The 24,543-nt window shown below is 36.6% G+C and overlaps 1 protein-coding gene across 2 annotated transcripts; it reads right to left on the bottom strand.

Annotated features, from left to right (window-relative positions):
• Window positions 1-1,104: 1,104 nt before the first annotated feature.
• Fbxo42 (F-box protein 42) lies at window positions 1,105-21,812 on the bottom strand. 2 transcript variants are annotated; one of them, XM_017621110.1, is made up of 5 exons: window positions 21,709-21,812; window positions 21,347-21,653; window positions 19,662-21,286; window positions 4,030-4,473; window positions 1,105-1,443 (listed from the first exon to the last, which is right to left on the bottom strand). In XM_017621110.1, exons 2-4 carry the CDS (start codon window positions 21,627-21,629, stop codon window positions 4,042-4,044), a joined length of 2,340 nt encoding a protein of 779 aa, XP_017476599.1. In that variant the 5' UTR covers window positions 21,630-21,653; window positions 21,709-21,812; the 3' UTR covers window positions 1,105-1,443; window positions 4,030-4,041. The 2 variants fall into 2 exon arrangements, with proteins under 2 accessions (XP_017476599.1, XP_017476600.1); XM_017621111.1 differs by having other exon boundaries at window positions 21,347-21,657.
• Window positions 21,813-24,543: the final 2,731 nt, after the last annotated feature.

Raw genomic sequence — 24,543 nt, forward strand, 5'->3', positions numbered from 1 at the left:
ATGGCTGCAATGAATAAAAAAAATAAAAATGTTTTTTAATTGAATTGGATATGGAAATTTACAAAAAAAAAATTAACGTAATTGCCCTGCACNTTTTCAGAGTATTCTGCATTGTAAAGAAATTTTAAAGAATTCGTTAAGATTTAATTCGATTTTTTGCCGAATTTTCTAAAATGAAATAAATTACGCACACTTCCATTCTTTTACGAAATTTCGGAAGAAAATCTGTGAAGCAACGAAAGTAATGGTGCTATGTGAAGAATATCTTTCAGATTTTTTCCAGTATTTTCTTTATTTTTCGTACAGAAATTTCCTTACGAGTTCGTGCCAACCACTTCATATAATTTTCTTTGAAAATTCGTAAAAAAAAACGTTACAGAAATGAGACACTCCTAACGATTTCGTTAAGATTTCGGGAACTTTGGTTTGCAGGGTGAAACGTTCGCATACGTATAAAACAACAATTGTCACAAACGAAAAGCAAACGTTTCTCGTTGGGGAAAATGACAGTGAATCTTACAAATTGTTTCTGACTATGTACAAAACTGTACAAAGCCACAAATGATATGATGATCGATGAGCAAATGGGAATTGTTTTGTACAGTTTATTTTCGTACCCTGGTCTCAACACATGATTTGGTAACTAAAACCAAATAATGTAACTATAACAAAATCATGTGTTGAGGAAAACATATTTAGTTGACGTAACTAAACTCTTTTCTCAGTGTAGGTTTAGAAGAAGTATTGTAAAGAGCAGAGGTTACAATAGACCACCAGGTCGCGGTGAACACCTCAATTTAATATCTACCTAGTACTTTCGTAGATTTCACGAAAATCGAACCTACGTTGGATTCAGTGATAGCCCTGATTTGCTTTACTGCAAAAATAGAAATTGACTCTCAATGGCTGCTGCGGGCGAAGCTACAAGAAATATCTAGATTTATAAAACCTTTCCAATTAGAGCCTTTAAACATTTTAAGTTTAAACTATTTTATTGGCTATATTCAAAGGAAACTGAAACGTTACAATTTGAATACAATAATATTTAATACCAGTAATTAAGGCAATTTCATTTACACAGGGGATCAAAATGTAATCTCAAACGAATCGATTAGATCTTTATTGTTATTATTTTTAAATTCACTGTATAATTTTTATTAATTACTTTGGTGGACGAAACAATTGTCAAATGTGCCACTATTTACATACATTGCCTTATATCATGCAATGAGATATTGGTTTGAGTTTGCGGTTTCCTGGCAGCATATTTGTATATTCTTTAAATATTACACATTTCAAATATTCCTTAGTGAAACGCTCTTAATTCTATTACAGTTAGATATTCTTAAAATGGTTAAGAAAATTATCAGTTATATCACTTAGACCTTTTAAACAAGAATCGAACAGCAGTTACCAGCACAATTATGTTTTATGTCTTTTATTCTGGAAAAATAAACAAAAACGTTAAAGAAATGTGCTGTTTTCATTAGTAATTTCATAAATTAGCAAGCAATGGATTCAATAATAAAATTATATCGCACGTTTAATAATATACAGAATAAATTCAAAACTTACGTTTTTGGAGATTTCATCAAACAATTAGTAAGCTTGCTTAGTAAAACAGATTACTAAACTTACCAAAAATGGCAAAGATATGTGTCTTTATATATTTTTTTATGTCAACAATGTGGGCAAGTCTAAAAAACAGGTAACCTTGGTGCTATTTCGCTTTATTTTCACTGTTTGAAACTATATCAAGCTGGTTGCCTTTGGATATAATTCATTAACGTATACTTGAAGCAAGGTACATTGAACAGGTAGTATCAGTAGAGCAGCTGATTAGATTTATTTTCAAATTATTTGGTCTCGAAAATGTCAAATATTTTTAATTTTTTCTCACAAAAATTCTGAATTGTTAAAATCCATTTGCATGTGAAACCTTTTCCCATACAAAACAAGCGATTGAATAGCAGCTTTCGGAACGTTCGCCCAACTCGGCAGCACGACCGCTGATTACTGGGCCTTGCAAAGGATGGATCAATGCTTCGAGAAGCAAACAAATTTACTAGGAAAGAAAGTTGCATCAATTTTTATTTTTTCCAATTTCAATTTTTTATTTTTTATAATTTTTTGTATTTCACATGGCACGCTTTGATTTAGAAGAAAAAATTCAGAACAGTTTTTGACACTTTCGATACCAGAAGCAACAACAAAATACACGCAAATGTTGTTTTTGCTCTACTGATACTACCTGTTTAATGTGCCTTGACTTGAAGCCTAAAAAAAATTTGGATCAATTTGCTGCATAACTTTTGAATTATAGGTGTTTAAATTTAAAAAAATTATGAAAACAAGTGAATTTTTTATGTAATTTTTAGGAGGGGCAAATTAATTATGTCATAACTTTTGAAGCACACCATATTCTGATTTGAAATTTAATGGGCATTTAGCACTTATGTGTATACTTCATATGCATTAAAAAATAACGAAATGGCAAGTTACACAAAGTCTGTAACTCCACAATTTTCAAAATTATCGGTTTATCGCGTATAGTTTTTGAAGCATTTAATTTTAAGAACTTTTTAAGTATGTACTGTATTCTACAAACAATTACGAATAATTTGATATCTTCGCAAGAGGTGTGCTTTCAGAATAAACCAACTTTTAAAGATAAAATATTCTGCGATTTTGAGCGCAATTTTTATTCCAAAAATATATTAATTGAAGGCACACTTGGAAAACACGTCGAAACGATCTAAATATTTTTATAACTGCTAGTCCTTATAACGTTGCATATAACTGTAAAATGCTTAAAAAAAATGTTCTCTAGAAGTGTGTAAAAACCCCGATTTAGTACTTTTAATAAGGTTTAAGGTTCTGATAGTTGCTCTTACTTAATTGGAGCCTTCTAAATTCAACTTTGCTTAAATTTAAACTATTTTATAAAAAACTCCCTCGGTTTTGAAGATATTTTACTAAAATTTTGCACACGCTTGTATTTTAATATTTCCTTCCATATCTCATAAAATCATCGAAATCGGTTCACTCTAAAATCTAGCTCCCATACAACTGATTGTCCAGAGACGTTGTTTTGCGTTATAACTCCTCAAATTAAGCAGGTAAAAATTAGTATAGGTTCACTTTAACATATAGCACGCATACAATTTATTATTCAGATATGAAGTTAGAGTTATAGCGCAAAATCACATATCTGAGTAATCAGTTGCATTGGAGCTATACTTTAAAGTGCACCCATTTCGACAATTTTAAGGAATAATTAAGATAATATAAAAAAACCGTTATGTGCAAAATTTTAGTAAAACTACTTCAAAACTGAGGGAGTTATTTCTAAAATAGTTAAAATATAATCAAATTTTCAAAAACCGTTATCTCGAAAACCGGAAAAAATCTGGTAAAACGGGGGAGGCCATTCAATTTAGAATGTCCCAATTAAGTGAGTTCATCTTTCAAAATCATTGCTCAAAATTTACAACTTGAACAACGTAATTTGAACCCAGCTTATTCTTTTGTTTTCTATTTCATGTTTATTCCTCGTCTAACTCAAAAATTTAAAAATATTTTTTTTTTGTGAGTGTACCTATTTTTAAGATTTGCCCATATGAATTGCGGCGGCCGCTGTGTCTGAATGGTTCACTCCTCTGTGCTACCACTCCGTAGCACCTGGGTTCGATCCCTGGCACAACCAACATCTAAATTAGGAAAGGTTTTTCTAATAGCGGTCGCCACTCGACCAGCAACAGCAAAAGACTGAGTGTATTTCTGCTATGAAACAGCTCTCATAAAATCCATTTGCCGTTCGAAATCGGCGTAAAACTGTGTTTGTGAGTAGCTAAATTAAAATTTTTAAATAAATATCTTTGTTATTAAATGTGCGATATATACATAAATATGTAAGATACATATACATATGTATGTACATATTAGGCTAGGCAGGCTTATATTCCCCATTCGTTCTGCACTTAATTTAATACGAGGATTGAAGTAAGTTTTTTGTTGTCCCATATTTACCTTTAAGATAGCTTAAATTATTTCGCGCGGTGCGCTTAGGAAATGAACCGAGTTCGAAACCTGATGTGTAATCTCTCCCAAAGTCTCTTTATGCACACCTCCAAACAGTATCAATTCACCGTGCCCAGCAACCATTGTTGATAATATTAACCTTTCAGGGGCTCCGGGTATAACACCGTAATTTTTATATTCCACCCACTGTAAATGAGGATCTTCTTTATCCATTGCCGCTGAGAGATCACATACGAATAAGGAAAGAACGTTTCTCTTGATTCGTTTTGGAGAGGGCTCTTTTATTGCTTTAGGTTCACCAATCATTGCGCTACGCCGCGAGTTTCTCAAAGCATTCATCTTTTCTTCCATACGACGTATACGCTCATTGTGATCCTTTGAAACGCTGCGAGGTTTGGTTTGTACGTTAAATGCTGCCATCCTAAAAGGATCCTGAAAATATGATATATGATATACATAATATATCTACATACATATGTGCTCATGTTTTTCTTCCCAATTATACATACATACGTATTTATACATTTTTAAATACTAGGGATGTGTGATTAATTAATTAACCGTACAAGCTGATTAATCGAAGCCTAATTCTTTAAAGAGTAATAATTTTTGATTAATCAGAAACCTGTTATATTTTGTGTTATTTAAAAAAATACAAAAAATATATCCACATATTTTTTTATTTCAAAGAGCTTCATGCTTATGTACATATCGCTGTTTTCTTTTGAAAATTGGGAGGGTCAAACGTAATTTTAGGTATATAGCTTGTTGTTGTTGTTGTTGTTGTAGCGGCTACAACAGGGATCGGTTAGTCCCTCAATCGTTGTCAAGCTCTACTAGCGGTAGCCCCAGGAAGCGTGCAGCCTCGATGGGATCTGCCCGTAGGGACAGGGGCGTCAGTAGGGTGGGGTTCAGTGGGCATGCGAAGAGATGCTGTGAGTCATGGAGCGTTCTCCGCTTGCCGGGCATTCGTTTTGAACATCTTCGTTAATTCTGCTCAGGGATGAGTTCAACCTGCTGCAGTAACCAGAGCGCAGTTGGGCTATTGTGGTCCGAGTCTCCCGAGGCAGACGAAGTTCTGTCTCGTCCACGTCTGGTGGTTGGGTGCTCAGAACGGCATTCACAGGTCGGGAGTCTACATAATTCGAGACTACCTCTCTGTGAATGCCGTTCAAGGCCTGTCGATAGGCTGTCGGGTCCAAAGGTTGTTTGATGAACCTCCGGACTTCGTCCCTCAGTTCGTACAGTTCGTTCGCCATTTTTGCTTAAAATTAATCGCAGAATTTGAATTTGCTAAACACCTCGAAAATTTTGCTACGAACCACTCCGCCCTAATTTATGGAGGCAATTTTTTGTTATGCTACAAAGCAAGACTTCCCCTAGCAATGTTCCTTTGGTGGGGGGCCCCCAAACCCGCCCTCCCCCACTAGAAAGGGGACAGTCTCCACTTTCTAAAAAGGCGTACCCCCCTTGAGCTCCTCCCTCAGGCCCCTAGGAAACCGTTTGAAAAAGGGGGAAACACGGAATTTTCTTAGGCAAACTGGGCAGTTTGAAGTGGACCCAACTAACAGAAACCGTGGGATTTTTTAATAAAAGAAATTATGCCAAATTAGATATCGGGCAATAAAGAAGAAAAAGTTAATTAAAAATCGAAAAAACAAGTTTTTATAAAAAAAAATAAAATCTTTTTAACAAATGTATTTTTGCGTAGAATTCCTTTCTGCGTAGGCGCACTTAGGGATTATAACCCTCACAAAGTAGAATTCCCTTTCTGTTTTGCGAAGAAAAGGAGCTGAACTCCTTTTGCAGAGAACACCTTTCTTCGTAGGCGGCCTTCGGCCGCACTTAGGGATTATAACCCTCACAAAGTAGAATTCACTTTCTGTTTTGCGAAGAAAAGGAGCTCAACAGNGAATTTGCTAAACACCTCGAAAATTTTGCTACGAACCACTCCGCCCTAATTTATGGAGGCAATTTTTTGTTATGCTACAAAGCAAGACTTCCCCTAGCAATGTTCCTTTGGTGGGGGGCCCCCAAACCCGCCCTCCCCCACTAGAAAGGGGACAGTCTCCACTTTCTAAAAAGGCGTACCCCCCTTGAGCTCCTCCCTCAGGCCCCTAGGAAACCGTTTGAAAAAGGGGGAAACACGGAATTTTCTTAGGCAAACTGGGCAGTTTGAAGTGGACCCAACTAACAGAAACCGTGGGATTTTTTAATAAAAGAAATTATGCCAAATTAGATATCGGGCAATAAAGAATAAAAAGTTAATTAAAAATCGAAAAAACAAGTTTTTATAAAANATTTTTTAATAAAAGAAATTATGCCAAATTAGATATCGGGCAATAAAGAAGAAAAAGTTAATTAAAAATCGAAAAAACAAGTTTTTATAAAAAAAAATAAAATCTTTTTAACAAATGTATTTTTGCGTAGAATTCCTTTCTGCGTAGGCGCACTTAGGGATTATAACCCTCACAAAGTAGAATTCACTTTCTGTTTTGCGAAGAAAAGGAGCTCAACAGCTTTTGCAGAGAAAACCTTTCTGCGTAGGCGGCCTTCGGCCGCACTTAGGAATTATAACCCTCACAAAATAGAATCCTTTTTCTGTTTTGCGAAGAAAAGAAGCTGGACACCTTTTGCAGAGAACACCTTTGTATATTTTTAATGCTTACTGGGTTATATCCTATCTCCTTTTGTCTCTCATTCTTTTGCATATTTTGGAGTTTGACAGCTGAACTCCGCCATTTAATTTGCATATGCAACCGACGTCAGACGTAATTTTGAAGGTGTTTTTATTTAATGAATTGTGATTAATTGGTTAATATTAAAGTCGTAAAGAAAGGTATAACTAATCGAGTAAAGTGTAAAGTGAAGGGGAATACAAAAATATATTGGTGAAGTGGCTGCTTTAAGGAGAATAGGAGTGATAAATGTACGCTAATTTCCGAATTTTACAAAAAAGGGCATATTTCTAACCCAATTTGTAAATAAATTAGTGACCAAAAATTACAAAAGCGGGTGTTAAAATAATGTGTAGACCCTTGACTACAAGTGTGTGGAATTTTTTTTTTGGATCGAGCCACCCCTTTGGACGGAATAGCCCGAAATAGTTGGGGGCGCTACTAAACCCAACCATATATGTAACACTCCTATATTGGCAGTAAGAGCTAGTACCGTCCGAAAACACTACAGTACAGATATATCAATAAACACGTACGAAAGAAAAGGAACACATACGTTTATAAATAAACATGTACACGACACATTTACAAAAACGGCACTCAAGTACACAATACATTGACAAAAACAGTACTAGACTGTCTCGCTTTGATTTCGGAATGCTTACACATTGAGATGTTAGCTTACTACCAATATAGAAGTATTACATATATGACCCCACCCAAATAATTAGCTCAGTTTATTTATTTCAAATTTTGTACAATTGTGCTAATAACATATTTTGTTGTGAAACATTAGGTGCGTTCGACAAGTCAAAAATTTGTAAAAGTTTTACCAAATTTTTACTGGCTGGCGTTCGATAACGACAAAAAATTATCCAACACACAAAAATTGAGAGAGCAAGCGTTCATTTTGATGCNTGTAAACAAACAAAATTGCATTTTCCGAGTTTTGGTATTTATATGCTTTTTGGCTGCCTGCTATGTGACTTTATGATAGCGCCAACTAGTTTTTACTTCTAGAAATGTTCCTGGCGAACATTGAACGTTCACTTTCCTTTTTTCTTCTATGGAGGCAACATGAATTTTAGTTTGTTTACAAATAAAACATAAACAAAGTCAGCTGGTGTGTCTTCTTCTTCCGGTTTTTGCAAGTAATGGCTAATTTCCTGTTCGTTTACTTTTTTGCTTTTTCTTCTTTTTGGGAGAGAATTTTCGCTTACTCTCTTGATTTTGATTGCTGGCTGGTGTTGGCTAATTTTGTTATCGAACGCAACTATTATCTCAGAAATCCTATGCAAATCGATGTATTGATGTATGCCCATATATGTAATACTTCTATATTGCTAGTACATTCAAAGTACATTCCCCAACATCAGAGTGCCGAAATATTGAAAAAAGAAAGAGAGATCCGATAAGAGAATGTACTCAAAATGACAATTTTACTTTTGAAAATTCAGGAGCGGCTTCAAAAATTCTTAGTTAAAAACAATTCATTTGAAAAATTAACAAAAAATACAATTTTTGTAAATCTATGAGAAACGCTGTACGCCGTTGGTGGTGGCAGAGGATAAAAAGACCAGTTGGAGAAGGACTTAGCATCAGCTGGCATTTCCAATTGGCGTCAATTAGCATAGAATGGAATCGAATAGCGTGCTTTATTGAATTCGGACAACATATAAAATACTACACTNTGAAAAATTAACAAAAAATACAATTTTTGTAAATCTATGAGAAACGCTGTACGCCGTTGGTGGTGGCAGAGGATAAAAAGACCAGTTGGAGAAGGACTTAGCATCAGCTGGCATTTCCAATTGGCGTCAATTAGCATAGAATGGAATCGAATAGCGTGCTTTATTGAATTCGGACAACATATAAAATACTACACTGCTTTATGTGTAAATAAGTTTTGTCTTGGTTAGGAAAAGATCTTCTATCTTCCAATTTTTCGGATTTCCAAATAACGAAGATCATCGGAGAAAGTCGACATATCGAGCCCTAACTGGTAAAGTAATGTATATATTTTATTTTTTAATTACTTTTTGATGCGGGTGATCTAAGAGCATTTATGAATCAAAATTAAATTTTGAAAAAAGTTCGCTTACTTTATTTTCGCGTCCAGGGCTCGATATACATTGCAGCTGAAGTAAACATGAGACTCTCAAATTTGTGTTTGTTTTTTGAATTCCCTGAACCACTCCTGTTATGATATGGCACTTCATTCTGGCTGCGTTTCTTTATACATTCCGGATAATCTCATTTCACAGCCGGAAAAAACAGAATGTGTTNGAAGTAAACATGAGACTCTCAAATTTGTGTTTGTTTTTTGAATTCCCTGAACCACTCCTGTTATGATATGGCACTTCNGACGGATAAATTATTTTATTTGTTATTCGAATAATTATTATCTTCATTAATTATTCGAATAACGAATAAAATAATAATAAAACAAGTAATTTATGTATATAGATATGTACAAATATTTATGTATAAAATGATAACCGTTCTCGTTGTTGCGATTTAACTCAAACCCCTAGATAGATTTAAGTCAAATTTTCGGAGGTTATTCCATGCGCATAAAGTCCTATTAAAGGCTACTAGAAAACTCCTTGGTGGCGATGGAGCCGAGTTATTTATAAAAGCCGTATTTATGAACCGATTTCGTTCAAATTCAAAATGTGTTCTTCCTGCAGGATGAAAAATACTTATGCGAAAAATAGACCCGCTAGGGGGCGCTGCAGTTGGGTTATTTCGAAAATTCCTATTTATTGTACAATCAGGTTGCAATTCATAATGGTGCTGCAGTCGAAATCATTAGAAACCCCATATGTCTGGACTACTTTGTTTTTTATGTTTTTGTTATACGAATTTAAGATGTCTCACGTCGTCATACACCCTAAATGCGACCTTGCATCCACCTCCGCTTGATGAAATTGCTCGGGCGGTCATTGCTGCAGCAGTAAGACTCAAGGAAACCAGCTCTTGGATATTTTAAAAGTGGCGAATCAGCAAGGAAAGTTTCTATCACATCCTTGCATTAAAGACCACTGTTGGTATATCAATGGCCAAATTTTACATTGAGGATTTTTGGCTCTCCTTAATAGAAAACGTACATCTGTGCTCTTCAGCTTCCTTATAAGGACTTTCGTTGGCCTACATGACATAAGACTAGAGGTTGACGCATCGGACCAATGTTGTAGTTGCAAGATCATAGAAGAAGATTACGCACGCTTAGAAAAGATCTCACAAGTGGAAATAAGACCATCGGTAAAGCTCATGACATTGAAAGGGTTTTTTTTCTTGCATATAGCATCAGAGCGCTATTTTTTTGGCAGAAATATGTGTGAGAAGGGTTCTGCTCTTTAGTTGTTCAACCTAAATTAAGAATTTTTACTTTACCCATATTTGGTTTTCCACGCTATTCTTGCATTGGCCAACGCAAAAAATCTTATCAGGGGCCGCGAAACCAGAGGGAATGGGCTAGTATTCTTGATAAAATAGTAAACAGAATTCAGCTAACTCACAATCCTTGACAATAGAAATAAAAGTAAAAGGTGGCTCAATGTGTTAAAAATGAGTTTTTATTCATTATTTAAAATAACGAATAAATTATTCGCAAGCAATTTATTCACGAATAATTTATTCGTGAATGAGTTATCTGCGAATAATTATATTACGGATAAAATTTTATTCGAATAATTATCTAAATAACAATTTATTCGAATAATGCCCAACTCTGTTTGAAATATACGTTAACATATCATCAGGAACGTTCTAAAGAATAAGTAAACAAAAAACTTTATTCCAAGCGTTCAGAATGAATAAAGAAATTCAGCCTCTATGTAGTAGTTTACAAATATACACGTATAATTCTACAATCAATTTCGAATTGAACACTCATTGTGGTCATATTGTACTAGCAATATANACATATACAGTGACGTGCAAAACTGGTTTAACACTTTTTGTTTCAGCCACCGCTATATTTCCAAGTTCTAACGACTTTCATACTTTTGCTGTATATTCTTGTTGGTACGTCCCTACTCCCTCTCTCATAATGATTTGAAGTCAATACAACAACAATATAAAAACCAGCAGACAAAAATGTAAATTAAGCCAGATGTTACAGTTTTGCACTCATATATTTTTAAGAGCTTTTTAACAATTTTCACGAAAAAAAGAACTACTAACACAATGTTCACCTGCCTTTGCCTGTTTCAGTTTCGNTGTTTTTTTATTGCATTCTGAATGGCCTAACATATCCCAATAGGCAACGGTTCAGTTTTCGTGCGATGCAGCGAAATGCTGCCACACTCGCACATGTATTATGATCAAATTTGCTTTTTTCTTCTTTATGATGCCTTCGCGCTCAATTTGGAAATTCTTCGCCTCGCTGTCTATTGATTTGCATTAAAGTTTAATACCTTAAGCGCTTCTGTAATAGTGGCTGCATCGCTACTTGCTTCTAAGTTCACAAGATATCGTACCGTAATATTTTTTAACAGACTTCCTCTGTCCTTGGGAACACTTTAGGCTATATTTTTTCTAAGTCTTAACATTTTTAAGTGGCAAATTCCAAAATTGTTTGCCATTTTTCCTGCGGTCCCGCCTTTTCGCAGTAAATCTATTATTTACATTTATGTTTCCTGATTCACCATATTATTTATTGGTGATCACTTCTTCAATAAATTACAGTATAGAAAAAAGTCATCTGACTTCCAACTAAGTAAAAGATAACTGTCAAATGCAAAACTGAGAGTGAGTGCAAAACTGTAACACCTGCCTTAATTTACATTTTGGTCTGCTGGTTTTTTTATTGTTGTTGTATTGACTTCAAATCATTATGAGAGAGGGAGTAGGGATGTACCAACAAGAATATACAACAAAAGGATGAAAGTCGTTAGAACTTGGAAATATAGCGGTGGCTGAAACAAAAAGTGTTAAACCAGTTTTGCACGTCACTGTATATGTGTATGCCCTTCGATCAGTGTTGCCAACTTTTGATTTTCTAAAAGCACCAAAAACTTGGAAAAAAGCGTTTTATCACACTAAAAGCACCAATTTTTTTTTTAATCAAAAGATGATTTTTTCATAACAGTTTGTAATTTAACAAAACCAAAAAATTAACAATATTTACAAGAATACATACATAAATCAATACACAAAATTTTTCGCTCATAACGATTGAATAGCCTCTACACATGCTATGATGACTCATACTTACGACGTAATATCGAAGTACTGCGCATTAAAACTGGTATATCTCGAGAAAGAAAAATCGAATCGGAACAATGAAAATGATGCCATAAGTTAGGGATGCACAGCTTTTGTCTTGGTTATCGACGTCGCGGGCAAACTGCGAGCACGCGAGCGTGCTAGGCGAGGTGAAGTGAGCTGTACGGAGATGGCAACGTATACATATTAACCACTACACACTTATTTTCAAGTAAAAATGCGTGTATGTATGTGTACTTTTGCGATAACTGAGCCAGTGTGGCATCAGTGTGGTACATATTCTAAAATGAAGACAAGAGCCACAATAAAGGTGAAATAACGCACGCGGGCTTTATTATTATGCCTTCGATGCATCGACAAATATCGATGTACATTTCAATGTATCGAATCAAAGAAAAACATCGATGTATTTTTGCCACTGAAATCCTTACTCAAAGGCCCTAAAGTTCGGCATTTTCATGAAATTTTTCACAAATTGATCGAAATTGATCAAAATTACCTATAACCCAGTGGACAATTCAATATGTTTTAATGGCACTTAATGTACTTTTGCCTGATGAATGTATGTAGATATGGAAAGCAATTTTGATATCCGCTTAAATTTACAAGATATACGCTCTTTTCTTACGGAAATCACAGTTTTCATTATTTTGAATACCAGAACAGTTTTTCGGAAGTAGCAAAGCAAAAATGTTTATTGCATTTTATATTTTCCACAAAAATTTGCATTAAAAACGGTTTCAAGCTCAAAAAAATTGTTGAACACAATTGTTATAAGGCCATAAATAACAAAAACAAATAACTTAAGGACGAACACACCTAAAAGTTAAACATTCTAAAAATATAATTATTCAGCCTCATTGCGTATTTACGAATCGACATCGGCATTGTCGACTGTCGCGCTAAAATGAGTTAACGACGAATATCGTCGAAAACTATGCAGTGATACCAAGTTTTTCTGTTTTAATACACTAGTCGGGTGGTAATTTTAGGCAACGACGTCAAATTTTCGATACGATTCGACTCTCAATGAGGCTGATTAAGAAAAACCAAAAAACAACAGCCACATGAACAAGTGTAAATAGCAGCGGAATAGCTGCGCTTGATTGTAGTTGGCTTAACAAAAAGTGGAAAAGTAACAACAGTTTACGTGGCGAACTCAGCTCAATGGATAGACTACTGGCTTTGGACGCTGGGGTCGTTGGATCGAATCCCAGTGAAGAAGTTTGATGAGAAGATGTGGTGGTCTCCGAAATAGCAGCTATAACTTCAAGCTCTACTGAGCTTGTTGAATGTAAAAAACTTAATCTAAACAGGTGAACGCGATAGTTTAGCGGCATTTAAGTATCATTTTCGGAACCAGTACGTCAAAACTCTTCAATAAAATTTTAGTTTTAAAAAAATTAAAAACACGCTTTTTTACAACAACAACTAAAAAGTATAAAATAATTTATAGGTATAGCGACAGATATCCCATTGAAAATTATGTTAAACAAGTAAGAAAGTCTAAGTTCGGGCGGAGCCGAACATTAAATACCCGGCGCAAGTATTAAATATATGTTTTTTCACCCTTCCGAAACCTTCCGCTAGATGGTAAGCCGAGGTGTATCAATTTTGAGTAAATTAGCGTCCTTCAATTTCGAAATATTGAAGTTTCAAGCATTTCTTAAATTTACCGTTATATGAGAATCGGCCGTTATTTTAGTCCGATTTCAATAATTTTCAACGTTTTGCTTACACGTGGCAAGTACAATAACCATACCGAGTTTGGTACAAATTGGTAGAACGGTTACCGATATACTTATATGTGATCATAAGTGGGCGGTGCCACGCCCATTTTCCAAAATTTTACCATAAACGTATTTCTTGGTAAAGAATTGTTGCAAGCATCAATTTTGAATAAATTAGCTTCAATATTTAATGATTTATCGAAGATTTTGTATTTCTCTAAATTACCGTTATATGGGATGTGGGCGTGGTTATTGTCCGATTTTAAAAAGTTTCGGCGGTTTTTTATGCTGTACCAAGGCCAACAACTGTGCCAAGTTTGGAAGAAATTGGTGCAGCGGTTACCAAGATATACACATGTAACCATAAGTGGGCGTGGCTACGCCCATTTTCCAAAAATTTATAATATTCTTATTTTTCGTCTGAAAATTATTGTAAATATCAATTTTGAGTGAATTATCTTCAGTAGTTACTAAAATATCGCAGTTTTCGTATTTCTGGAAATTACCGTTATATGGGAAGTGGGCGTGGTTAAAGTCCGATTTCGCCCATTTTCAATACCAACCTACCTTGGATTAAGGGAAACCTACATACCAAATTTCGTTGAGATATCTCAATTTTTGCTCGAGTTATCGTGTACACGGACAGACGGACAGACGGACAGACGGACAGACAGACAGACATGGCTTAATCGATTTCTTTTTTCATCCTGATCATTTATGTATACATTTGTCTATATCTATCTCGATTCGTTTTGGCTGTTACAAACAACCGTTATGTGAACAAAATTAATATACCCTTGTGCACAAGTGCGCTCGGGTATAAAAACTGCAACTATCTTTACAGTCGACTTTATTTTGACTATGACTATGGGCCAATCACTTTAATCCTATTTTAACCTTGTTTAAAAAGTTAAATTAAATTAATCGCTATATCTATAAATTTTTTATACTTTTTAGTTCTTGTTGTAACAAAAGCGTGTTTTTAGTTTTTTTAAACTATTATTTTTTTCTACTTTTTAGTCTTTTGAAATCCTGCAATCAATATTATTCTGTCCGTATATTTCTCATTATACCTAATTCTTTCAATGGATTGGTAGGGGCAAATAGGCGACGACAAAAACCAAAACTTAGACAACATGTAGAATGATAGACTTGATTGTACGTATTTCCCAAATTTTCGGGGAAAATGCTACTCCATGGGAGTTAATTATTGGAGGATTTCTTTCTCGGGAGAAAGAAATTACCGGAGAGCAAACTCTCTGGGAATATTCAGAATTGGGCTGAATAAGTAAACTAATTAGTGTTTGTCCAATTTGAGCTAGTTCAGTGTTTCCATATTCATTTGCAAACATGAAAATTTTCCACGGTGATTGAAAATAAAGGTTTTCCTATTATAGCTCCCGAAAATGTTCCCAAATTTGCAAAAATGTTAAATATAGATTAGTATATTTAGATCCAGGGACCTAAATATACCCCAAAAATATGAATGCTGTTCTTGACACCTTTTGACTAAAGACCAGTGCAATTATCAACACAACAATTACAATTTGGTTGAAAAACAGATAAGTTTGAGAGTAACCATAAATTAAAGGGCAGCCAGAGATGATATTTGACTTTGTCGTTTTCGTTTACAGATTCATTATCTAATAATATCCACCAACAACCAAACCTTTTTGCTGAGCCCTGAATTTTTAACAAGAATCGGTCTTATTCGACCAGTGCTCTTGTTGCTGTAGTTGTTGCAGCGGCTACAACAACCCCGCCGAGATCGGATGTATCTCAGTCGTTGTCGTCAAGCTCAACTAACGGAAGACCCAAGAAGCGTCCAGCCTCTATACGGCCTATCCACAGGGGCGTTCGCTGTGTGGGGTTTTGTGGGCATGCGTCAAGATATTTCGAGTCGTGGGGTGTCTCTCCGCATGCCGGACACTTATTGGGCATATCTGCATCTAGTATGCTCAGGTATGAGTTCAGCCTGCTGCAGTAGCCAGAGCGAAGGGCTATTGTGGTCCGAGTCTCACGAGGCAGACGAAGCTCCGTCTCATCCTCGTCAGGTGGTTGTTTGCCCAGAACGGCATTCACAGGCCTGGAGTCTACGTAACTTGAAACTGACTCCCTGTGAATGCAGCTCAGGGCTAGAAAGATATGCTGTCGGGTCCAGAGGTTGCTTTTTGAACCTCTGGACTTCGTCCGTCAGTTCGTATAGATGCCTTCTGACATGTCTTGGCGAGGGCTACTCTGCAAGCGTATGTTCGGGTGTCCACGTCTGTGGCTCCCTACTAAGAATTGCTTGCAGAGCATTGGGTTGTGCCCACTTATGGGGAGCATTTGCGCCTCGTCATGCAGGTGATGTTTTGGCGATAACAGAAGACACCCGGACGCTGTCCGGAGTGCTGTGTTCTGAGTTGTGTGCAACTTCATCCCCAGAAAACTTAAATGATTGAATGGTATCGCCGATCTAAACGGGGTCGGGTAAAACCCCAGTCATTCCGGTACGTAGAACCGGCTGGCACAGTTACGGTCTGGATACTGCAGCCGCCTTAACAGCTACCTGTCCAGATTCGACCTCAATATCCATAATGAGAGCCCGGCATGTGGAGATTCTCCGCATGACACCAAACATCTTTTCATATGTCTGCTCAATCCTACTCAGCTGACACCCCTATCCCTTTGGTTCGACCCTACCCTATTGAAACAGCCCGTTTCCTGGGCCTACCGTTGGTTGAGCTTGGCGACAATGATTGAAAGGTGAACCGAAATAGGTGGGTAGTAGTGCCGCTACGAAAACAACAATAACAACAGAAAAATTAAATTTTCGAGCCACCCTACTGTTTATGTATCTAAACTGAGAATGTTGGGAGCATATTTGGAATATTTGAGCATAACGAGGGCTTATATTCAATACCCTCCATCTGAAATTTTAACAAAAATGTGGATTCTGATATTAAAATCCACCTAAGACTTAACTGTCATCGGTGATATTAATGCTGACCTTGCATAACGCTTTACAGAAGAGTTCACTATTAAATTGCAAAGTTAGGATTAACATCAGTGATGGCAGGTAAGTCCCAGATGGGTTCTAACATCACCAAGCAGTTTTTGTGAAAATTGCAGATAGAGGGTACTGAATATAAGCCCCCAATATTTTGGAAACGTACATGGTGGAATAATAACAAGGTGTTGTCAGTAGCGACGTGTTTGTTGTAATTTTGACAAGATCGGCATGCTTATTTTCAGTGCTGATCAGATCTTAAATTTTATACTACTATTCGTTGGGAAATAGTATCTAATATGTTCCATTTTAGTAATTCGTTTTATCGCGATTTTTAAAGAACTTGGTGTTTTCAAAACGATATTAATATTTAAAATTGATGGATTTGTATAATTTTTGTCCTCAAAATGTAAAAAATAAAAGATATCGTGGTTATCAATAGAAAAAGACGTACACAAAAGTCGTATGGAAAGGCGATTTTTTATATTAAACTAGCCAATGCAAGCTTGCTTCGCGGCGCCTAATAAGAGTTTTTGCGTTGGCCAATACAAAAATTGAAACGGATAAAGAGCAGAATCATCCTCACACATAGGTCAAGAATTGAAGCTGTGATACCATATGGAATACTAATCCCTTTCGATGTCATGAGTTTTATCGATGGTCTTATTTCCACCTGTGAGGTCTCTGCCGAGCGTGCGTAATATTCTTCTATGATCCTGCAACTTCAGTATTGGTCCGGTGTACCATGTAACCCATACCAGTCCTAAACTTTTCGCGTACATTGGCTAAATGAGTCGTGTGATCTCATGAATATCGTTCAAATGAAGCCATTGATATACCCCTCGTGTGCCTTCTTGGACATATGTGGTCGAATCTTTCCTTGTCAATTCGCCACTTTTACAATTCGTCTTAGTATTTATGATTTGGTTTCTTTGAGTCTTACTGCTATAATAACGGCCGCCTCGAGCATCTTCGTCAATCGGAGGTAGATGCAAGATCACGCTTACACAGTGTTACGGTCTTTATATGCATACCTAACGCATTCTTGATTTAGCCATCTGAAAAGTAAATTCGTCTAAGATAAACATAGGGTCAAAGCAGAACAAACCCCGTGGGGGCTTCTATATATTTCAGGTGCAGCGCCATCCATTGGGTGCCTTTTCTGCAAAACCTTTGCTTGTCATGAAATGAATACGCATTATGAATTCCTATCAGATTTTATAAAAAATACGGATTTTCTAAATACCTAAACTCCAGCGGGTCCATTTTTAGCAAAGGAATTTTTCATCATACAGGTAGTCACGCAGAGAATTTGAACGAAATCTGATAATATATACGACTTTTATAAGTAGCTCCACTCCAGCGCCACCAGCGTGTTTTCTAGTAGCCTATAATAGGACCTCCGACCATTTGACTGGACTCTATTGAGTGGTTTTTGAGTTTAGTCCGAAAAACGGAAATGGCTATCATTTTATGTATGTAATCTTCCTTATCCTGAGTAAATTACGCGAAAATTTTGATTCCCCCCATGGAAACCAAAGGCGAAAAGTGAACCGGTTCAGGGAAGATGTAACTCATGATAAGGCTGAATATGTTTCGAATGAAAAAAAATCATCAAGAAAGTAATAAACTTTTCGAATGTGTATTAACAAAATAGGTTCATAAATACAACTTTTATAAATAACTCGACTCCCGCGCCACCTAGCAGGTCTATTTTTGGTAAACGTTTTTGCCATCATGCTGGTAGCTTACATTTTGAATTTAAAAGTAATCGGTTCATAAATACGACTTTTATAAATAACTCGACTCCCGCGCCACCTAGCAGGTCTATTTTTGGTAAAGTTTTTGCCATCATGCTGGTAGCTTACATTTTGAATTTAAAAGTAATCGGTTCATAAATACATTTTTTTTTAAATAACTCGATCCCAGCGCCACCTACCGAGTTTTCTGGTAGCCTATAATAGGACCATATATGCAAGGGCTAACCTCTGAAAATTTGACTGAAATCTATTCAGTAGTTTTTGAGTTAACTCCGAACAACGAAAACGGGTATTATTTTATATATATAGAAGATAACTTTTGCTGCGTTGTCATAATATTGAGCTAAATTAAAATTAATTTAAAATAGTATGCACCAACGGATTAAAAGTAGTAAATAATTAATACCTTTTCTACTACTTTAAAATGCGTGACCGGAATAGACCTGCCGAAAAAGTGAGGTTAAGTAACTGACAACACCTTGTTATTATTCCACCATGGGAAACGTATACAAAATAATTTACAAAAATTAATAAACAATTGAAAGAAATATTTTTCTTGGTATAAATTGTTTTGTTTTATGGACTTCGAATTTGGAAAAGGTATGTATTTACATATCGTTACCTTAATATAGCCTATCTACAATTTTTTTCTTTAGAATAGTTATGAATCTTTGTAAAAACTAAAATTCTTCAAAACACTGATTTTTAATAGATACTGAAGCTAATATATTGGTGAAGTAGTGGTTTTCAAATGCGACTTTGTACAAAGCATAATTTCGACAAACACGAGTTAGGACAAATGGTCGATCCTAGAGAAATTTAAAACTTTGTAACGTTGCAATGATCAAGTTTACAACTTTAATACCCAATGGGCTGTTACAACAAATTTTACACATAAACTCTAAAATTCTAAAAAAGAATACTTTCCATTGACCAAGGGTACACATACTTTGCCTATTTTTTGAATGTTTTTGGACATTTGTGTGCATATATGTAAATCGGACGTAAAGCCATGTGTTATCCAGAAATACGTATATGTATGCAAGTGAGGATTAGACTCGTGCGAATGACATCCCTCGGATACATGCCTATTCCGGTCCGGAAGATACCATTAGCACGAATCTAATTCTTCACACACGCTTGTTATGACAGTGTAAATCGGATTAAAACATATTTTAAGAGCGTTACATATGATATAAATATGACCACTAAGTCTACTTTTACTTACTTCGAACAATTCATCAAAACGTTTTGGCAACAAAGGTTCGTTATCCCTACAACGCAATGCCAAGTTTCGTTGCAAACGATTTGCCGCTTCTATGTCATTAGAGTTGTTTCCACTGACAGAAACTGGGACCCCTACATCTCTAGCCGAATTCGACTCGTTATCATTTCGTGGGGAAGAAATCCCATTCATACAGGATACGGATGCACTTAATGATGATGACGGTGTTGACGTAGGAACTGAAGAAGGGGATGCTACTACGGAATTCGAACATGATGGACGGTTTTGATTACGCTCTTCGATAGGCACCACATTTGAAGCCGATATATTGACATGTAAGTCACCAAGCCGACCACGACGCGGTTGAATATTATTATTATTGCTATTATTATTATTAAAAATATTATTAGCCTGATGTTGATTTTGCTGTAGTATTGCGCGACGATTGGCGAAATATTGCTCATCTGGTCCACGTAATCGTGCATTATCTAGTCTTTGTTGTGGGTGCAGTCCCTGGGCAAGAGGAGGCTGATTTAGCGCAACTGCACCAATTTGCAAATCACCACCCAAAAGTCGATGTCGATCGAAAGGATTGTTTCGATTATTCTGCTGTTGCACAGCACCATAACGAGGTGCTGGCATCTCAACGGCACCTCCTCCCCTACCTATCTGCCCACCACCCGGTAGTCTAAATCCACCAACATTACCTCGCATTTGCTTCATCATTTGAAAATTCTGCGGCATATTAGGAGTAGGTCCTAGCACTACCAATTTTGAACCAATCTTGCAGGCAGGATTACACCACATGTGCGTTGCACCGAATTTTTTGTTGCGTATCGGTATGGCACGCCACAGCCAAGCCTCTTGCGACATGTCCAATAGCCAGGCGTCCGAATATACACTGTTTGGCCCACCACAACCTCCAACAATCAACAGGTGACACTCATCCAAAAGCAACTGAAATTGGCCATAGCGTGGAGGAGGCTTCGTGTTACCCATAAAACGTGGCTGCCACCATTTTAATTCGTTCAGATCCAAGCACCATGTTTCATTAGAATTACTATTCACGCCGTCTGCAATTTGGTATCCACCAAAAATAACCATTCGATCGCCATGCACGCTAGCCGAGTGACCAGCCATAGGAGGGGGGCTTGGCAAAGTGATCCTTAATGTCCAACGATTGCTATTCAAATCGTAGAAATGGAGTTCGTCAAACAGGCACCAAGGCTGGTAGGGTGGATGCAAGGATGGATAACGCCATCCTCCGAATAATACCAATTGTTCACCCCAGCATACAATAGAGGCGCTTCCCTTTGGAGATGGATACGAACCCATTGATAACGGACGTTCCCAAATCATTTCAGACAAGTCGAAACGCCACAAATCATTAAATGTGGTATCCGAGGATGAGCCACCACCAAAAACATACATCGAATTTCCATGTCTAACAGCAGAATGCGAGAAACGGCCAGCGATTATGGGCGGTGTAGTTAGAGGTGCAGTAAGATTATTTGATGTATTTTTACGCGTAGCTACTTTCGCGGCCGTTTGCTGCGAAAAAACTTCCCATCGTAATCGGTAGTCTAGCAGCCCTTTATGAAGGTTTATTTTGGACCGACGAATTAGATCTATAATGTGAAACATAATGAACGATCTTGATATTGTTCCTTGGTGCACTTAATACTTACTTTTCACCACAGAATTCCAACGTTTACAGACTAAACTGCAGCATTTCAAATCTTTATAAGGTGGTAAATATGTAAGTATAAACTCCAATATCTCATCTGGTAGTGCATCTAAATGCACTTGCCGTAAATCGTCTACACCCGCTGCACAATCCGACATCGAATCAATGTCCTTGTTTACTAAATTGTCGACAATGGAAGTGTCCTTGTAGGCAAAGTCTTCCTTTTTGGCTGTTAAATATCGCGATTCATTTGAGGCCGCAATCCCGGTCCCAAAACCATCCATAACCCGCCTAAAATTGGCAAATTTCTGGCTGACCCAGTGTTAAATTTTATATTTTTTCGTGCTTTTATATGGTAGGTACCTCTGTAGCAGCAAAACGCGTTCCCAAAATCTTTTGTCACTAGTTTTTCCTGATCACACAGATTTTTTCAATTTAATATTTTTTCAATGTTTCTTTTATTACTGTTTCGCCGTCAGCAAATGAAGCAAGGCGAATTTATACAAGGTGGTGTTCAAGGCGAGTTTAGATTTTCGCCGCGGTCCTACTGAATAGCTTTGTTTCTTAACATATAATTATCGCAAATTATCACTAATTTCTGCTGGAAAGCGTTTCTTAACCCAAAAACACAGTATATTCAGTAATAAACCTTTTCGCAGTTTTTCAACATTTGGCCCCCGAGGAGTACTTTTGGGTTGTGTGGAGCGTTTTCGTTTTGCACGCACGGCAACACTTACTGTGGGGAATTTCGCCTCATGATTAGAAATTTTCCCTTCGAGGATAAAATACACATAATTATGTATTATTTATGAACAAAATGTAGGTTAACTATAATATTCATCTTTAAGATATGCTGATATTCATGCTTAATGAAGAATAATATCAACAGTTAAGTACATAATGAACGCTTGTGTTTCGTAAACTGGAAAACTCAAATCGTAAATATAGCACTGAATAAATTTCTTAAATGTAAGTTTAAAATTAAAAAAAAAAATCCATTATAAGATTATATTTATGTGTAAAACGTAAATTTTGTCAATTTATCAAGCAATATTCTAAATTTCGAAATATATTTAAGTCTTTATTAAAAAAAAACAAGGTTTGTATAGTTATACAGACCCCAATGCCTGCCATCCGCCCAGACAGTTCATTAAGCACACCCAAGTTTGAGTGATCTACAAGTTATAAGCGTTTTCAGCATTTAACAGTTCATAGATAACAAGATGGGACAACTCGTTATAATTGTAGCGAAAGTGAGCCTCACTTCTAACTTTCGCTACAATTATAACGAGTTGCCCCTTCTTGATATTTATGTTCATTGGTACGGTGTAATATAACAAGTTATACACTGAACTATGATAATCTGTACTAGTATCTGTAATAATAGACAATAATTTGCAATGTTTTTACACTTTTGCAATTAATTTCCGTTATTATTACACAGTCATGACTTGTGCCACTCTGCCATAGTACGGCTGTTGCTCCCTTTCTTACCACAGTAATTTTGTATACAACTCTGAATGAACAAAATGCATGATCCTTCTCATTATCAACGCTGATCAGATTTTACCACCGAGGAGAACTCAAAAAGGTTTATTACTGTATATACTGTGCTTTGGAATGATAGAAAACAAGATTGCGCCGTCCTGCGTGTTGACATTTGCGTACCACAAGTAAACAAAGAATAGAGCGAAAAGAAGAACGAGTTGAAACAGCCAAAGCAGTTCACTTTACTACGAAAAACGTGTTTTAATTTTGCTAAATGCGAAAATATTGCATTTTTCACCTAATCTATTAGAGAACAGTGAACATTGTAGTGCACTCCATTGCTTTGCAATTAAGGCTGCTGCAGAAAACTGCAGCAGCATCTCTGCGGGACTGATAAGCTAACTTGCTAATGGAGGCTGCGTGGAGCAGAAACAAAATCATTGTGAGGAAATGCTGTTAATATAATAATAGAGAAACATTTTGGGAGCGGCTTTGCCGTGCCCTATGTACACAAAATGCACCGATTCGTCCCAGCGCTACACTTGCATCTACGCTTCTTGCATCTTGACGGTTATCGCAATTTAACACACAGCACTTCATTGTATTAGTTTTTACGCAGTCTTCAACTCAAAAATCACTCACAAAATGCAAATTAACACAATTTAAACTGATTCTTCACTCATAATTCAAATTTCTCTTTCGCTGATTTGTAAACAAAGGTTTATTTAAAAGTTACCACAACTGCCAAAATCGGCAAAACCAAAGTAGCGGTACCACTGACGGCGCCACCTTTGTTCGCTGCACCGTGCTTCATATNACGGTTTTTGGTATACAAAAAATGGAGGGTTCAGGAACTATACGGGACCTATTTTCATGCTGTGCTCGACCATACCTACAACTGAAACAAGGTTTTGTTTGCATGGTGAAATGAACTGAAGGTGACGCATTCCCGAAACCGCTACTTTGGTTTTGCCGACTTTGACATTTATGGCAATACGTAAACAAACTTTTTGTTTAGAAACAAGTGCAAACGTAATGCAAACGAATTGTGTACTTTCAAGTGAAAAATCGAAGTAATTCGTGCGTTCTGAAGTAAAAAACGTTTTATTTGTAATAGAAACTTTATAAAAATGTCGTGTCTGTGTTGAATTGCAGCAGCCGTAGGGGTAAAGCCCCCAAATGCAGTTTTTTTGTTTCCCCGCGACGACGCCTTGGCCAGAAAGTGGGTAGAGTTCTGCCGGCAGGAGAAGCCATACAATTTAGACACCAGCGTAATATGCATGAAGCACTTTACGGACCACTTTTAAACACGACATGTTCAGTTGGAAACGTTGAAATACCACAAATTACAAATTAAAATCGGAGGTAAGCAAGCATCGACCACATTCTGCAGGAAAACATGCGCTGCGACAAGATATTATCACTTTTTTAGCACCTGCAATACAAACATCGGCCGCTGTGGTGTAGTGGTAAGCAGTGCGCGCTTTCACACATCAGCACCTGGGTTCAAGCCCTGGTCAAAGCAACATCCCAAAAAAAATATAGAAAAAGGTTTTTTCTTAACAGCGGTCGTCCCTCGGCAGGCAATGGCAAACCTCCGAGTGTATTTCTGCCATGAAAAACAGCTTCTCATAAAAATACAATCGCCGTTCGGAGTCGGCGTAAAACTGTAGGTCCCTCCGCTTTGTGTGACAACATCAAGGCGCACGC

This window comes from Rhagoletis zephyria, unplaced genomic scaffold (assembly GCF_001687245.7).
Source record: "Rhagoletis zephyria isolate East Lansing unplaced genomic scaffold, Rhagoletis_zephyria_1.1 Rzeph_scaffold_02358, whole genome shotgun sequence".
Classification (NCBI taxonomy): Eukaryota; Metazoa; Arthropoda; class Insecta; order Diptera; family Tephritidae; genus Rhagoletis; species Rhagoletis zephyria.

Bases quoted from the DNA above. Each gene is read 5' to 3' on its own strand.
- Fbxo42 (XM_017621110.1), bottom strand. From the start codon at position 21,629: ATGGATGGTTTTGGGACCGGGATTGCGGCCTCAAATGAATCGCGATAT. The intron at 21,287-21,346 runs GTAAGTATTAAG...TTCACATTATAG, and splicing joins TTGGAATTCTGTGGTGAAAA to ATCTAATTCGTCGGTCCAAA. The intron at 4,474-19,661 runs GTAAGTAAAAGT...TCATATTTTCAG, and splicing joins GTTTTGATGAATTGTTCGAA to GATCCTTTTAGGATGGCAGC.